General features: G+C 41.5%; 2 protein-coding genes across 2 annotated transcripts in view; both read right to left on the bottom strand.

Annotated features, from left to right (window-relative positions):
• Positions 1 to 12,908, bottom strand: part of LOC106606009 (protein S100-A1) — a 36,163-nt gene extending 23,255 nt beyond the window's left edge. Inside the window, exon 1 of the mRNA XM_045718912.1 lies at positions 12,845 to 12,908. The gene's annotated coding sequence lies outside the window, so the exon portion shown is untranslated. The remainder of the gene's footprint in view (positions 1 to 12,844) is intronic.
• Positions 7,484 to 13,005, bottom strand: LOC106606015 (protein S100-A1). The gene is made up of 3 exons (XM_045718913.1): positions 12,845 to 13,005; positions 8,134 to 8,276; positions 7,484 to 7,777 (listed from the first exon to the last, which is right to left on the bottom strand). The coding sequence occupies exons 2-3, from the start codon at positions 8,272 to 8,274 to the stop codon at positions 7,613 to 7,615; spliced, it is 306 nt and encodes a 101-aa protein (XP_045574869.1). The 5' UTR covers positions 8,275 to 8,276; positions 12,845 to 13,005; the 3' UTR covers positions 7,484 to 7,612.
• Between the last annotated feature and the right edge of the window lie 5,228 nt (positions 13,006 to 18,233).

Genomic DNA, 18,233 nt, shown 5'->3' on the forward strand with positions numbered 1-18,233 from the left:
TTGACCGGATAGAAAGGGGGGCATGTAATGCAAATACCATCTCTGAGTAGGATATCCTGACAAAGATTGCATTAGCTTAGAACATAATAGCATTTCCGCCTTCTAACATACTATTGTCAGGAGGAATCAGGAGAAGAATGGTGGCAAATTGACTGACGTGTGAACCATATACAATAAATAAATTTTTGTTGTATAAGCGAGGGGGTTCTGCCACCATTGTAATCCAAACCGGAACAGATGTGTGCGTCATCAGGCGTAAACAAGCAAGAAACTCGGGTTGGAAGACAATGGTGGCGGAAGGGCTAAGGGGATGTACCCATATGCTATATGTGCATAAAAGCAGAGCTGATGCTCAGGGAAGTTAGATGTGCTTTGCTACTTTGTATTAAAGTCTATATTGAATTCACAAGTTCTCGTAAAAGTGTTATATTTCTGAGGCAATTTTCCACGACAGGTGTCAGGTAAGGTATTTGGTATTTTATTAGGATTCCCATTAGCTGTTGCAAAAGCAGCTACTACTCTTCCTGGGGTCCACACAAAACATGAAACATAATACAGAATTACATAATACAGAACATCAATAGACAAGAACAGCTCAAGGACAGAACTACATACATTTTTTAAAAGGCACACGTAGCCTACATATCAATGCACAAACACAAACTATCTAGGTCCAATAGGGGAGAGGCGTTTGCTGCGAGGTGTTGCTTTATCTGTTTTTTGAAACCAGATTTGCTGTTTATTTGAGCAATATGAGATGGAAGGAAGTTCCATGCAATAAAGACTCTATGTAATACTGAACGTTTTCTTGAATTTGTTCTGGATTTGGGGACTATGAAAAGACCCCTGGTGACATGTCTGGTGGGATACTTGTGTGTGTCAGAGCTGTGTGTAAGTTAACTATGCAAACAATTTGGGATTTTCAACACATTAACGTTTCTTATAAAAAGAAGAAGTGATGCAGTCAGTCTCTCCTCAACTCTTAGCCAAGAGAGACTGGCATGCATAGTATTTATATCAGCCCTCTGATTACAATTAAGAGCAAAACGTGCCACTCTGTTCTGGGCCAGCTGCAGCTAAACTAGGTCTTTCCTTGCCGTACTGGACCACACGACTGGACAATAATCAAGGTTAGACAAAACTAGAGCCTGCAGAACTTGCTTTCTGGAGTGTGGTATCAATAAAGCAGAGCATCTCTTTATTACGGCTAGACCTCTCCCCATCTTTACAACCATTGAATCTATATGTTTTGACCATGACAGTTTACAATCTAAGGTAACACCAAGTAATTTAGTCTCCTCAACTTGTTGAGCGCCCTTCTCTATAAGCATGCTGAAAGTCTGTTGTTAATTTGTTTACAGAGAAATAGCATTGTATTTGGTCAAACACAATTTTTTCCAAATAGTTTGCTAAGAGCTGGCAGCAAGCTTATAGGTCTGCGGTTAGAACCAGTAAAGGCCGCTTTACCACTCTTGGGTAGTGGAATTACTTTGGCTTCCATCCAGGCCTGAGGACAAAGATTTTCCTCCAGGCTCAGATTAAAAATATGACAGATAGGAGTGGCTTTACAGTCAGCTACCAACCTCAGTAGCTTTCCATCTAAGTTGTCAATGTTTGTCATTATTGATCTTTAACAATAATTTTTCCACTTCTCCCACACTAACTTTACAAAATTCAAACTTGCACTGCTTTTCTTTCATTATTAGTTTTAGTTTTTTTTAATATAGTTGCTTGCTGTTTGTCGGGGCATATCCTGCCTTAGTTTGCCCACTTTGCCAATGAAATAAGCATTAAAATAATTGGCAACATCAAATGGTTTTGTGATGAATAAGCCATCTGATTCGATGAAAGATGGAGTTGAATTTGTCTTTCTGCCCATAATTTCATTTAAAGTACTCCAAAGATTTTTTCCATCATTCTTGTTATCATTGATCTTGGCTTCATAATTAAGTTTCTTCTTCTTTTTGTTGAGTTTAGTCACATAATTTCTCAATTTGCGGTAAGTAAGCCATTTAGATGTACAGCCAGACTTATTAGCCACTCCTTTTGCCCCATCTCTTTCAACCATACAGTTTTTCAATTCCTCATCAATCCATGGAGCCTTAACAGTTCTAACAGTCAGTTTCTTAACAGGTGCAGGTTTATCAATAATTGGAAGAAGCAATTTCATAAATTCATCAAGTGCAGCATCTGGATGCTCCTCATTAATCACATCAGAACAACAAATAATTGTAACATCATCCACATTAGAGTCACAGCAAAATCTTTTGTATGATCTCTTATACACTATTTTAGACCCAGCTGTTGGAACTTTGGCTTTCCTGGATATAGCTACTATACTGTGATCACTGCATCCAATGGGTACAGATATAGCTTTAGAACAAGTTCGACAGCATTAGTAAAAATGTGATTGATGCATGTGGATGATCTTGTTCCTGTAGTGTTTGTAAACACCCTGGTAGGTTGATTAATAACCTGAACCAGATTACAGGCACTGGTTACAGTAAGAAGCTTCCTCTGGAGTGGACAGCTTGATGAAAACCAGTCAATATTCAGGTCCCCAAGAAAGTAGACCCCTCTGATTACATCATATACACTATCAAGCAATCCACACATATTATTTAGATACTGACTGTTAGCACTTGGTGGCCTATAGCAACACCCCAAAAGAAAAGGCTTTAGATGTGCCAAGTGAACCTGCAACCACAACACTTCAATAACACTTGATATAAGATCTTCTCTAAGCATTACAGGGATATGGCTCTGAATATATACAGCAACACCTCACCCATAAGCATTTCTGTCTCTTCTATAAATGTTATATCCTTGTATTGCTACTGATGTATCATCAAATGAATTATCTGAGTCTCAGAAATGGCAAATATATGAATGTTATCTGATGTTAGCAAGTTATTGATTTCATGAACCTTATTTCTAAGGCTACATATATTAATATGGGCTATTTTCAGCCCTTTCCTGGGTAGCTTATCAGAGATATACATAATATTGAAAAGAGCAGACAAAGCAAGTGAAAAAATATATACATTCAGCAGTCAATTAATCAATTGGTGTGTGTGTGCTGCAGGTTTGAAGCTATGAACCCATAGGCTTGGCTCGCTCATCCCTTCCAGGCTTCTGGGAGGGAGGGTGGACAATGAGTCTGTCGTAGCGGATGTACGCAATGTCCCCATGTGCTCTGGCAGCGTTCATGGCTGGGATCAGTTCTTTCCTCTTTTGGCGCACAGTTTCAGGATATTCCTCGTTGAGGAAGATATACGTTCCTCTCAAGTTCTTGGCTCTTTCCAGAACAACTACCTTGTCTTTGAACCTCAGGAACTTGACCACTATCGGCCTGGGCCTATCACCTGGGCCGGTGGTGGGTTTTCCAATCCTGTGGGCGTGCTCCACCTCAATCTTCCTGTGGTCCATCTTCAATTTCTCAGAGATCATTTCCCTCACTTTGTCCTCAGACACCATCCAGGTCTCATGTGAAGATTCTGCAATTCCGTCCACAACCATGTTGTTTCGCCTTGATTGTCCCTCGAGATAGTCTAATTTATCTGTCATTGTTATCATGGATTCACACACAGAACTGATGTCCTCTCTCAATGACATACAGATTGCTGTCACCTTGCCGTTCTCCTGTTTCAACTCGTCGACCTGACCCTGGGAGAACTGAAAACTGTTTTTCAGGTCCTGGACCTCTCTGGTCAGGTCATCCATTCTTTTATTAGTAGAATCCACGAGTATTTGGACAAAACACTTGAAACTATTTTCTTGTTGTTGTAACAACTGCTTATAGGTCTCTTTTTGTTAGTTTAAAAGATCCTTCACGTGTGATAGAGAGACACCACTGGCACTGTCCTCAACGCTACTCCCGCCGGCTTTGGTCTTTGTCATGGTAGCTAGCAACGAATGTTAGGCAGCAGTCCCAGCAACTGATGCCAACTGCTTCGCGGGATCAAACATAAGAAGCTAGGTAGCTACCAAGAACTTTCCAATATACTTTTAAACAACAAACTTTCCAAACAAACAAAACCAAGCTCTTCCTTGTTCCGCAAACAACAGGTGATATGATCCTTAACTTGCCTCTCAAAGCACTTCATGATGACAGAAGTGAGTGCTACGGGGCGATAGTAATTTAATTTAGTTACCTTTGCTTTCTTGGGTACAGGAACAATGGTGGCACTGTGTTATTCTCAAAGCAGGCAAAGAAGGTGTTTAGCTTGTATGGGAGCAAGGCGTCGGTGTCCGTGATGTGGCTGGTTATCCCTTTGTAATCCGTGATTGTCTGGAGTCCCTGCCAAATACATCTTGTGTCTGAGCCGTTGAATTGTGACTCCATTTTGTCTCTGTACTGACATTTTGCCTGTTTGATTGCCTTACGGACGGCATACCTGCACTGTTTGTATACAAAGTTGAATTTCCAATGTGTTATCACTATGCTTTTAACCATCTAAAATCACAACCAAATTAATTTGGAAAATCTTTTTGGTTTAGTTGTCACCTAAATGTGTTATCATTGTGTTTTCAACCATTTAAAAGCACAGCAAAGTTCAAATGGGAATACAATGTCAGATATTTTGTTTATTTATACAACACTTTAATGTGTTATCACTGTGCCTAATCTAATAGCACAACCAAATGACCTGGATTACAGTTGAGATTACAATAAAGTACATGGTGCAAGTTATCAATGCCATTCGAGATTCTGCTCAGATTATTATAGTAATTGCGAAGATCTCCACACTCTGGCGATCTTTGCATGCTCTTGAACATGCATGCTTTCTATGATTACATAAGAAGACATTTATTGTTACTGTAAACTCAAAATGTGGACATGGATGTGTATGTTACTCAATACTCAAGTTGAATAAATACTGTTACATTGCAGTTATATACATTAGTTTGTAAGAAAGCCTTAATTTTAGGCCATTTACTGTATTACAAAAGTAATATTGAATTGTGTAGGGTTGACAACACAACCAAATAATAACATTTAAAGGACATGTACAGTGCATTTGGAAAGTATTCAGACCCCTTCCCTTTTTCCACATTTTGTTACGTTACAGGCTTATTCTAAAATAAATGAAAACATTTCCTCATCAATACCCCGTAATTACAAAGCGAAACTGTTTTTTATACATTTTTGCTAATTTATTAAACATAAAAAACAGATACCTTCTATACATAAGTATTCAGACTCTTTACTATGAGACTCTAAATTGAGCTCAGGTGCATCCTGTTTCCATTGATCATCCTTCAAATGTTTCTACAATTTGATTGGAGTCCACCTGTGGTAAATTCAATTGATTGGACATGATTTGGAAAGGCACACACCTGTCTATATAAGGTCCCACAGTTGACAGTGTGTCAGAGCAAAAACCAAGCCATGAGGTCGAAGGAATTGTCTATAGAGCTCCGAGATAGGATTGTGTCGAGGCACAGATCTGGGGAAGGGTACCAAAAATGTCTGCAGCATTGAAGGTTCCCAAGAACACAGTGGCCTCCATCGTTCTTAAATGGAAGAAGTTTGGAACCACCAAGACTCTTCCTAGAGCTGGCTGCTCTGCCAAACTGAGCAATCGGGGGAGAAGGGCCTTGGTCAGGGAGGTGACCATCGGGTCACGTTGCACTTCCTAAGGCTTCCATTGGCTGTCAAAAGCCTTCAGAAAGTGTTTTCATGCGTCTCCTGTAACCGGCAGAGAATAGGAGCTCAGTCAATGAGTGGACTGCCTATGGACAAAGGGATTGGTGATCCCAATAGCGTGCCCCTCCTTTTTCTTCTGGAATGAATACGCTATTGTCCAGTTGGAATATTATCGCATTTTTACGTTAAAAATACCATAAAGATTGATTGTAAACAACGTTTGACATTCTTCTAAGAACGGTAATGGAACATTTTGACTTTTCGTGTCTCGAATTACGTTTGCGCATTATGCCTTTGGATAGTGACCTGAACGCACAAACAAAACGGAGGTATTTGGACATAAATATGGATTATTTCGAACAAAAACAACATTTCTTGTGGAAGTAGCAGTCCTGGGAGTGCATTCTGACAAAGATCAGCAAAGGTAAGAGAATATTTATAATACTAATTCTGAGATTAGGTGACCCCAGAACTTGGCGGGTGTCTGTATAGCTTGCTTTGATGGCGAGCTATGTACTCAGAATATTGCAAAATGTGCTTTCGCCGAAAAGCTATTTTAAAATCTGACACAGCGGTTGCATCAAGGAGTTCTGTATCTATAATTCTTAAAATAATTGTTATGTTTTTTTGTGAACGTTTATCGTGAGTCATTTAGTAAATTCACCGGAAGTGTTCGGTGGGAATGCTAGTTCTGAACGTCACATGCTAATGTAAAAAGCTGGTTTTTGATATAAATATGTACTTGATTGAACAAAACATTCATGTATTGTATAACATAATGTCCTAGGAGTGTCATCTGATGAAGATCATCAAAGGTTAGTGCTGCATTTAGCTGTGGTTTGGGTTTTTGTGACATTATATGCTAGCTTGAAAAATGGGTGTCTGATTATTTCTGGCTGGGTACTCTGCTGACATAATCTAATGTTTTGCTTTCGTTGTAAAGCCTTTTTGAAATCGGACAGTGTGGTTAGATAAAGGAGAGTCTTGTCTTTAAAATGGTGTAAAATAGTCATATGTTTGAAAAATTGAAGTTTTCGGATTTTCGAGGAGTTTGTATTTCGCGCCATGCCCAATCATTGGATATTGGAGTGGTGTTCTGCTAGCGGAACGTCTAGATGTAAGAGGTTAAAATAATTGTTATGTATTTTGTCAACGTTTATGATGAATATTTTTGTAAATTGATGTGCTCATTAAACGGATGTTTTGGTGGGAATACATTTTCTGAACATCACGCGCCCATGTAAAATGCTGTTTTTGGACATAAATATGAACTTTATCGAACAAAACATACATGTATTGTGTAACATGATGTCCTAGGAGTGTCATCTGATGAAGATCGTCAAAGGTTAGTGCTTCATTTAGCTGTGTTTTGGGTTTTTGTGACATATCTCCTTGCTTGGAAAATGGCTGTGTGGTTATTTTTGTCTATGTACTCTCCTAACATAATCTAATGTTTTGCTTTCGCTGTAAAGCCTTTTTGAAATTGGACAATGTGGTTGGATTAAGGAGAAGTGTATCTTTAAAATGGTGTAAAATAGTCGTATGTTTGAGAAATTGAAATTATGATATTTTTGCTGTTTTGTATTTCGCGCCATGCTATTTCACTGGCTGTTGAATAGTGTGGGACGGTCACGTCCCACCTTGCCCAGAGAAGTTAAAGTAGTTTTAGCATAGGATCTAGAAAGGCCTTGCGCCAAGGTTTACTAAGTAGTTGTGTCAATACTGAAATAAGAAGTGACTGGCACAGTCTATTCTGTCTTACACTTACGGGACAAATTACAGGCCAAATACAACAGACAGACACACGTCAGACAAATGTGACAAACAGAGATACAGAGTGGGAAAGCCACTGTTTATTCACAACAGTAAGACTTATTTATAAAATGATTTATTTGACGTATAGAAAAGCAAAATGACGTATAGAAAAGCATCCATCTCTGCTTCTCCTTGTCCTGTCCTCCTTCACTTCTTAGCGGCAGCCTTCATGATGTGGAGCTGGTAGATCTGTTCACAGGCGATGGAGAGGTCCACCACCAGAGAGACAAACTCCTCGAAGTTTACCATCCCATCACCATTCTGGTCCAGATTCTTCATGATCTTGTCTATGGCTGCTGGGTCCTTCTGGGACTGAGAGGGAAGGAGAGATGGAGGAGATGAAGAGAATGAGTAAGAGAGAGAGCGAGAGAGAGAGAGAGAGAGAGAGAGAAAGAGAGATAGATGGCAGGAGGGGAGAGAGAATGAGTAAGAGAGAGAGATTGGAGGAGGGGAGAGAGGGGGTTAAATTGACTTTGGATACTCTAATAAAGTGAGAGAGAAATCAGAACGAGATGGAAAGGGAAAGATCGTGAGATGAGAAAGACAGAGAAAGTGTTGAGGGACAGAGATAAAAACAGAGGGATAGAAGAGAGAGAGAGAGAGAGAGAGAGAGAGAGAGAGAGAGAGGGAGAGAGAGAAGGAGAGGGAGAGAGGGATATCTATGGTACCTTCAGGAAGCTGCCCAGTTCTGTCTGCATGAGTTCTTTCAGCTCCTTCTTGCTCAGTGTGTTACAGTCACCGTCCTTGTCGGCATAGCGATGGAACACCGTGATCAGGGACTGCATGGATCTCTCCAACTGAGACAGCATGGCTGCAGAGAGAAGGATACATTGAGGAGGGGAGAGAGGGAGGGGGAGATGGGAGGGGAGAGAGGGAGGAGGGAGATGGGAGGGGAGAGAGGGCAGAAGGGGGTGTAAATTACAGTGTCAGATTAAGATTAAGACTAAGATTGAATCGAACTACACCGGCTCTGACACTCGCCGGATGTCGCAGGGCTTGCAAACCATTACAGACTATAAAAGGAAGCACAGTGACACGAGCCTACCAGACGAGCTAAACTACTTCTATGCTCGCTTTGAGGCAAATAACACTGAAACATGCATGAGAGCACCAGCTGTTCTGGAAGACTGCGTGATCACGCTCTCCGCAGCCGATGTGAGTAAGACCTTTAACCTCTCTAGGGTCGGCGGGACGAAATCGTCCCACCTACGTAACAGCCAGTGGAATCCTGTGGCGCGTTATTCAAATACCTTAGAAATGCTATTACTTCAATTTCTCAAACATATGACTATTTTACACCATTTTAAAGACAAGACTCTCGTTAATCTAACCACACTGTCCGATTTCAAAAAGGCTTTACAACGAAAGCAAAACATTAGATTATGTCAGCAGAGTACCCAGCCAGAAATAATCAGACACCCATTTTTCAAGCTGGCATATAATGTCACAAAAACCCAAACCACAGCTAAATGCAGCACTAACCTTTGATGATCTTCATCAGATGACACACCTAGGACATTATGTTATACAATGCATGCATGTTTTGTTCAATCAAGTTCATATTTATATCAAAAACCAGCTTTTTACATTAGCATGTGACGTTCAGAACTAGCATACCCCCCGCAAACTTCCGGTGAATTTACATTTTTTTTTATTGAAGACTGAGGATCTTTGCTGTAACGTGACACTTCCTACGGCTCCCATAGGCTCTCAGAGCCCGGGAAAAAGCTGAATGATATCGAGGCAACCCCGGGCTGAAACACATTTTCGCTTTTGGCAAGTGGCCGATCAGAGGACAATGGGCTTAGGCGCGTGCACGAGTCGACCCCGTGCTTTATTTTCTTTCCTCTTTTTACCTAAACGCAGATTCCCGGTTGGAATATTATCGCTTTTTTACGAGAAAAATGGCATAAAAATTGATTTTAAACAGCGGTTGACATGCTTCGAAGTACGGTAATGGAATGTTTAGAATTTTTTTGTCACGAAATGCTCCATGCTCGTCACCCTTCTTTACCCTTTCGGATAGTGTCTAGAACGCACGAACAAAACGCCGCTGTTTGGATATAACAATGGATTATTTGGGACCAAACCAACATTTGTTATTGAAGTAGAAGTCCTGGGAGTGCATTCTGACGAAGAACACCAAAGGTAATAACATTTTTCTTATAGTAAATCTGACTTTGGTGAGTGCTAAACTTGCTGGGTGTCTAAATAGCTAGCCCTGTGATGCCGGGCTATCTACTGAGAATATTGCAAAATGTGCTTTCACTGAAAAGCTATTTTAAAATCGGACATATCGAGTGCATAGAGGAGTTCTGTATCTATAATTCTTAAAATAATTGTTATGCTTTTTGTGAACGTTTATCGTGAGTCATTTAGTAAATTTTTAGTAAATTCACCGGAAGTTTGCTAGTTCTGAACGTCACATGCTAATGTAAAAAGCTGTTTTTTGATATAGATATGAACTTGATTGAACAAAACATGCATGTATTGTATAACATAATGTCCTACGTGTGTCATCTGATGAAGATCATCAAAGGTTAGTGCTGCATTTATCTGTGGTTTGGGTTTTTGTGACATTATATGCCAGCTTGAAAAATGGGTGTCTGATTATTTCTGGCTGGGTACTCTGCTGACATAATCTAATGTTTTGCTTTCGTTGTAAAGCCTTTTTGAAATCGGACAGTGTGGTTAGATTAACGAGAGTCTTATCTTTAAAATGCTGTAAAATAGTCATATGTTTGAGAAATTGAAGTAATAGCATTTCTAAGGTATTTGAATAACGCGCCACAGGATTCCACTGGCTGTTACGTAGGTGGGACGATTTCGTCCCGCCGACCCTAGAGAGGTTAAGGACCCTGGGACTAAACACCTCCCTCTGCAACTGGATCCTGGACTTCCTGACGGGCCGCCCCCAGGTGGTAAGGGTAGGTAACAACACATCCGAAATGCTGATCCTCAACACAGGGGCCCCTCAGGGGTGCATGCTCAGTCCCCTCCTGTACTCCCTGTTCACTCATGACTGCACAGTTAGGCACGACTCCAACACCATCAATAAGTTTACCGATGACACAACAGTGGTAGTCCTGATCACCGACAACGACGAGACAGCCTATAGGGAGGAGGTCAGAGACCTGGCCGTGTGATGCCAGGACAACAACCTCTCCCTCAATGTGATCAAGACAAAGGAGATGATTATGGACTACAGGAAAAAGAGGACCGAGCACAACCCCATTCTCATCGACAGGGCTGTAGTGGAGCAGGTTGAGAGCTTCAAGTTCCTTGGTGTCCACATCACCAACAAACTAACATGGTCCAAGTACTCCAAGACAGTTGTGAAGAGGGCACGACAAAACCTATTCCCCCTCAGGAGACTGAAAAAATGTGGTATGGGTCATCAGATCCTCAAAAGGTTCTACAGCTGCACCATCGAGAGCATCCTGACTGGTTGCATCACTGCCTGGTATGGCAACTGCTCGGCCTCCGACCGCAAGGCACTACAGAGGGTAGTGCATACAGCCCAATACATCACTGGGGCTAAGCTTCCTGCCATCCAGGACCTCTATACCAGGCGGTGTCAGTGGAAGGCCCTAAAAATTGTCAAAGACTCCAGCCACCCTAGTCATAGACTGTTCTCTCTCCGGAGCTCCAACTCTAGGTCCAAGATGCTTCTAAACAGCTTCTACCCCCAAGCCATAAGACTCCTGAACATCTAATCAAATGGCAACCCAAACTATTTGCATTGCCCCCCCATTTGTACACCTCTGCTACTCTCTGTTGTTAAAATCTATGCAAAGTAATTAATAACTCTTTCTACATGTGCATATTACCTCAACTAACCGGTGCCTCAGCACATTGACTCTGTACCGGTACCCCCCTGTATATAGTCTCACTATTGTTATTTTACTGCTGCTTTTTATTACTTGTTACTTTTATTTCTTATTCTTGTTTTTTATTTTTAACTGCATTGTTGGTTAGGGGCTCGTAAGTAAGCATTTCACTGTAACGTCTTCCTACACCTGTTGTATTCGGCGCATGTGACTAATAAAATTTGATTTGACTTGATATCAGCTGATGGAAGAAGGGCTTTATAAATACATTTGATTTTGATTTCATTTGATAGATACTCAGTACAGTTGTTGGTGTCACACCCTGATCTGTTTCACCTGTCTCTGTGATTGTCTCCACCCCCCTCTAGGTGTTGCCGATCTTCCCCGTTTATCCCCTGTGTAATTATAGCTGTGTTTTCTGTTTGCCTGTGCCAGTTTGTCTTGTTTGTTCAAGTCAACCAGCGTTATGTGTGTCAGCGCCTGGTTTTTCCAGTCTCTCTTTTCTCGCCCTCCCGGTTTTGACCCTTGCCTGTCCTGACTCCGAGCCACCCTGCCTGACCGCTCTGCCTGTCCCTGAGCCTGCCTGCCGATCTGTACCTCCGCCCCCCTCTGGATTACCAACCTCTGCCTTACCCTGACCCTGAGCCTACCTACCGTCCGATACCGTTGCCCCAGCTCTGGTTTTCTGACCCCTGCCTGCCTTGACCTGTCTACTGCCAGCCCCTGTTTGCAACGTCAAACTATTGTTTATTCGACATGGTCTGCACCTGGGTCTTCCCTTCATACCTGATAGATGGCACTAATATGCTGACTAATAGCAAACTATCCCTTTGCAGAAAACTAATTAACAATGCACATTTAGGGAGTTGGCTTTCTTTGTCTCTGAAAGCACAGTCTGTTACTTAGTGGCATTTAAGCTGTCATCTTCCACTCCTTTACACATTCACTCTACCTCCGACTCCTCCTTTTTATTTTGGTGCCTCACCATTTCTTTGGGAACATCCAACATCTCTAGCTGTGTAGACTGTCCTTTAACCTCTGTCATAGCTTGACCATGTGACACATCATACTAAGTGTGAAAGTGTGGGGATTTGGGGATGGAGAGGGGTGTGACAGGAGAGGAAAGGGTTTTGCAACAGTTCAGTGTAAAGAAATCAGGCTGATGATAATTGGTGAGTAATAATGCCTATAAAATGACTTGAACCGGCTGAGAGATAGATCTAGGTCTAATAAAGTTCTAAAACAAAAACATTGCTTCAATGTTCAAAGGTTTTCCTATAGATATACTACATTATGTCTTAATCAGTAAATAGTATGTCCCGTCATCCTGCATAACAAACCATAGAATAACTGATTTTTGAATCAAATCAAGCGAAGACTAATGAACATTATAGCCTACAGGTTTTCTGGACGAGACAGATCAGTAGCTAGTCACACTTGGAACAGTTATTACAGTTGTGTGAGACCTGTTTATTACACTAGATAACCTACTCCATTAAACCAAAGACCCTAATAGTAATAGTAGAATAAGTGAAAAACGGTTACTTACCAAACAGAGGAGAGACACTAACAGAACAGGGTGGGGAAGTAGCGTACTGCTGAAAATATACCAATGATACTGAATCTACTGCACAACAACTGTGTGAAAGATTTTATAAAGAGAAAGAATTTATAGAGAACAGAACGCCTGCCTAATTGTAAATGTTTGTAGCCTATAGTGGAGGTGTGTGTGTGTGTGAGAGGGAGGGAGGGAGGGAGGGAGGGAGGGAGGGAGGGAGGAGAGGGAGGGGGTTAGAGTTTAGGCTTGATGTCTTTGAGTCCTTATCTTTGAATTCAACATGATAAAATAGACATGGATCACCTAGAATGTTTTCATATCGCATTAACACACTGAGAACTCAATGATCTCATTCACACAAATCAATACCAATGATGCTGAATCTATACCAATGATGCTGAATCTATCCCAATGACGCTGAATCTATACCAATGACGCTGAATCAATACCAATGATGTTGAATCTATACCAATGACGCTGAATCAATACCAATGATGTTGAATCTATACCAATGATGTTGAATCTATACCAATGATGTTGAATCTATACCAATGATGTTGAATCAATACCAATGACGCTGAATCAATACCAATGATGTTGAATCTATACCAATGATGTTGAATCTATACCAATGATGTTGAATCAATACCAATGACACTGAATCAATACCAATGATGTTGAATCTATACCAATGATGTTGAATCTATACCAATGATGTTGAATCAATACCAATGACGCTGAATCAATACCAATGATGTTGAATCTATACCAATGATGTTGAATCTATACCAATGATGTTGAATCTATACCAATGATGCTGAATCTATACCAATGATGCTGAATCTATACCAATGATGTTGAATCTATACCAATGATGTTGAATCAATACCAATGACGCTGAATCAATACCAATGATGTTGAATCTATACCAATGATGTTGAATCTATACCAATGATGTTGAACACAGACGAAGAGAGGGGTGACGAGTGCACACTAGTATGATTGGAAGAATAGTTTTATGGATGAAGAGGATGGGAGGAAGTTTCTTGAATTAAATGCCATTTTGTCACGTATACTCCCTCTCTGGCGTACGAGGTCGCCAGTCTGCTCATCATTATGCACACCTGTCACCATCGTTAGATGCACCAACACCTCATGACACTCACCTGGACTCCATCACCTCCCTGATTATCTTCCCTATATCTGTCCCTCCCATTGGTTCCTTCCCCAGGTGTTATTGTTTCTGTTTCAGTGTTTCATGTCTGTACGCTACTCTTGTTTTGTTCCTTGTGTTATTTATTATTAAAGTCACTCCCTGTACTTGATTCCTGACGTTACACTCTGCCTCAGCACACAGTGGCCTACCACTCCCTGTCCTTGCTTCCCGACTCCCAGTGTCCACACGTTACACTCTGCCTCAGCACACAGTGGCCTACCACTCCCTGTCCTTGCTTCCCGACTCCCAGTGTCCACACGTTACACTCTGCCTCAGCACACAGTGGCCTACCACTCCCTGTACTTGCTTCCCGACTCCCAGCGTCCACACGTTACACTCTGCCTCAGCACACAGTGGCCTACCACTCCCTGTACTTGCTTCCCGACTCCCAGCGTCCACACGTTACACTCTGCCTCAGCACACAGTGGCCTACCACTCCCTGTACTTGCTTCCCGACTCCCAGCGTCCACACGTTACACTCTGCCTCAGCACACAGTGGCCTACCACTCCCTGTACTTGCTTCCCGACTCCCAGCGTCCACACGTTACACTCTGCCTCAGCACACAGTGGCCTACCACTCCCTGTACTTGCTTCCCGACTCCCAGCGTCCACACGTTACACTCTGCCTCAACACACAGTGGCCTACCACTCCCTGTACTTGCTTCCCGACTCCCAGCGTCCACACGTTACACTCTGCCTCAACACACAGTGGCCTACCACTCCCTGTACTTGCTTCCCGACTCCCAGCGTCCACACGTTACACTCTGCCTCAGCACACAGTGGCCTACCACTCCCTGTGTGTTATGGAAGAGTCAAGCAGATCAGTATCTACTATATTCTATTACAGTCAGCTTGGCAACACCATACAGAGAACAGGGAGAGAGATGAGAGCATGACTCTCTCTTGCAGGTTGAAACATGCAGAAAAACTGGAAAAGTCACATCAGCTACTCTGGACTCAACTCCTAATGTTGGTCTAGCATTGGCTTTGAGACGGTCATGAATGGGCCCATTTAACTGGCACAAACAGATATAGATAAAAAGCAACACAATCACCAAAAGATTGTTCAATCTCCAAAATGAAGATTGGTAAACTGCAATACGCTATGCACACTTATCACGAGTTGGCTGTATATTGGTGTTTGGCATCATTAGTTTAATACAGTATACAGTAGTCCTCCTGACCAGAAGAAGAAACCTGGGTGTAAGTAATAGGCAAAGCATGTGTTCTTCTGACACATATGTGATGGATATTCCAAGCTGCTGTCCTATTGCTTCCCCAGCATTTAGTTGGCCATCATGGTAAATAAGAATTTGTTCTTAACTGACTTGCCTAGTTAAATAAAGGTTAAATAAAAAAAGTATATATAACAGAACAGCCAGTCACTGATAGTCAATAGACTCTCCCTCTTCTGGGTCTGTGTTAGTACAGTAGTACAAGTATCCTTTCCTGCAGCCAAATGATCAAAAGCGCCCTCTAGTGGTCTCATGGGCGGAACGTTATTAATAATTTTCATAATTTCATAATTGATATTAAATAAATACAAATTAAAACACAGAAAGTCTGGTGTTACTATGTTAAACAGTGTTGTTATATTTCAGTCTTCTATGATGTATAAAAAGTGTAATATAAGGATGCAAACTCAAAATTGAATACCTTTTAACTCTATGTCTGACACAAGCCCATAACCATGTGTGTTAGGTGTGTACTTTTGTTTCAAAGTAGATTTGTTTAAGACTACCAAGAAACACTCTTGACCCTGATGTATCCCACTGCAGTAATGGGCTGCCCCTTACCTCTTTCTATATCCAGATATTATTGACCTCTTCTTCTACCTTTCTTTCATTCTGCAAAATACACATTAACTAGCCTACTGTATGTGATTGTATTACAACACTCAAGTGTTAAAGAACAAGAAACATATGTATTTCAATTCTTACTAAAGTAACTCTAAATTATCAGTAAACTCATTAGTAAAGGCATCAAGCATGACAAATTGCATATCAACTTCAAAGTAATTTCAGTGCCTGGGGACATCCTGTGGATTGTGTAAGAATGTTCATCCCTGCTCCTCTTGGAGTATGTGGAGGCCTGAGGTTCCTCCCCACCCTCCCTGCTCCTCCTACAAACTGGGACAGCTGGGATGGGAGGTCCTGACAGTTTTCTCTGGATCTCTCCATGTATCTGTGGTAGGAGGGGTGGGTCTGCTGGTTTTCTATGGATCTCTCCATGTGTCTGTGGTAGGACTGGTGGGTCTGCTGGTTTTCTATGGATCTCTCCATGTATCTGTGGTAGGAGTGGTGGGTCTGCTGGTTTTCTCTGGATCTCTCCATGTGTCTGTGGTAGGAGGTGTGGGTCTGCTGGTTTTCTCTGGATCTCTCCATGTGTCTGTGGTAGGAGGGGTGGGCCTGCTAGTTTTCTATGGATCTCTCCATGTGTCTGTGGCAGGAGCTGGGCCTCTGGAGGCTGTCTCTCTCACCAGAGAAACCAGGTGGCCAGATTACCTCTCTCCTCCTACACCTCTTATCCCTCACCCCCCTTCCCAAGTTAATTTACTACATTTATATACAGTTAGAAAGCTTTCAAATGCTGTTTGGAGAACAGCAAAAACAAGCAAAATGACCCCAGCCATTATCACCTTGGCTGCTGTAGGTTCATTCAGCTCAGTCCATCTACAAACACATAGCCTATTAGCTATACAATTGATTTAGTCAGAGTCAGCAGTAGCCTATAGGAATATACTACCCTGCCATTTTTGTCATATCAAAAATATTTTGCTAATGTCTCCAGTCATATAAAGTGTAGTAGAATTGCATGAAATGTGTTTATAAAGGCAAAAAGAAAGGAGAATAAACGAATATGACATAGCCTATAGCTCAGGGGCGGAAATCCCGGGGGGGACGGGGGGACACGACCCCCCCATCCTGGGAAAAATATGATTTGTCCCCCCCAATATATCACTGAAACATAACCATGTAATTTAAATAATATGAATAATACGCAATGAAAGCAATTGTGCTGATTATAGACACTTAATAGCGCGTTTTTAAGTTTCAAAAGATTGCCACCCCCCACCCTTTGCCTCACAATGGTTTGATCCACTGACAGTTCCTTAGTTTGCAAGGTAACAGAGGGGTCGTGTCTACTGTCTGAAAGGCACTCAATGAACGTAACTGACGTGAGGTTAATCTAGTCAATCGCGCACACACACTAGCTGAATATGCAGAGCTGGTCGCGCAAATATTAACTATTAAGCTAGCTAGTACCTATTCCATTTATGTGGCGTCGTCAAAGATGGAATCTTTGCTATCGTCAATTTATTCCAAGATCAGCATGCAGATGATGTAAGTTAGTGCTTCAAAGTCCCTGTGATAAGGTTAGCGATAAACTGAAGTCCAAACTGAACAGAACTACACTCTCTTCAACCATTGTCTTAAATATATTTAATGGTCTCGTTGCAAAAGCTAAATTGTCGCAAGGGAACTTTTATTTATTTATTTTATTTCACCTTTATTTAACCCGGGTAGTAAAGATTATAGCAAACACCACTGAAACTGAATTGGTGCTCGCTAGCTTTGCAAATTCAGCTATTGTTGGAAGCCAGCCAATATGAAACAATCTATTAAAATTACAAAAGGTTGCAGCATATGTTGTGTAAATGGTGAACTCATACAGCTGTCAACTCTTGTCATTTTAATCCGTTTCACATTTGCTAGCTACCTTTTAGATCGAAGCCCAAATAGAATAATAGAAGATAAGATGATAGAAGCCCATCTCCTACAGTAAATAACCTACACACTGTGTGTGTGTGTGTGTGTGTGTGTGTGTAGCCAGCCAGCCAGTCAGGTAGAAAAATGGCAGAAAAATAAGACGGACATCAGAGTATTTTTCAGTACACCAAAACGCATAGTAAGAACCCTAGTAGCCTAATATCTCAAAGACTAGTTGATAAAATGTTCATAAGTAAGTAATGAAATTCTAATGATTCAGCGAGCAGGCAACAGATGGCACACAGACAGCAGAGTTGGGGACAGATATGCAGGGACAGACTGCCAGAGACAGGGAGTCTCAGGTAAGTTTGTTGAGTCTTTGTTTGGCAACATTATGAAAGGTTCTCCATTTTTTTGACTTGTAAAATAGGAACATAATTGGAAAATGCCATGG

This window comes from Salmo salar, chromosome ssa05, assembly GCF_905237065.1.
Source record: "Salmo salar chromosome ssa05, Ssal_v3.1, whole genome shotgun sequence".
In the NCBI taxonomy this organism is placed as follows: Eukaryota; Metazoa; Chordata; class Actinopteri; order Salmoniformes; family Salmonidae; genus Salmo; species Salmo salar.

Excerpts from the sequence above, each read along its gene's own strand:
- LOC106606015 (XM_045718913.1), bottom strand. The coding sequence starts at position 8,274 with ATGCTGTCTCAGTTGGAGAGATCCATGCAGTCCCTGATCACGGTGTTC. Across the intron at positions 7,778-8,133 it reads AACTGGGCAGCTTCCTGAAG|TCCCAGAAGGACCCAGCAGC; the intron begins GTACCATAGATA and ends CTTCCCTCTCAG.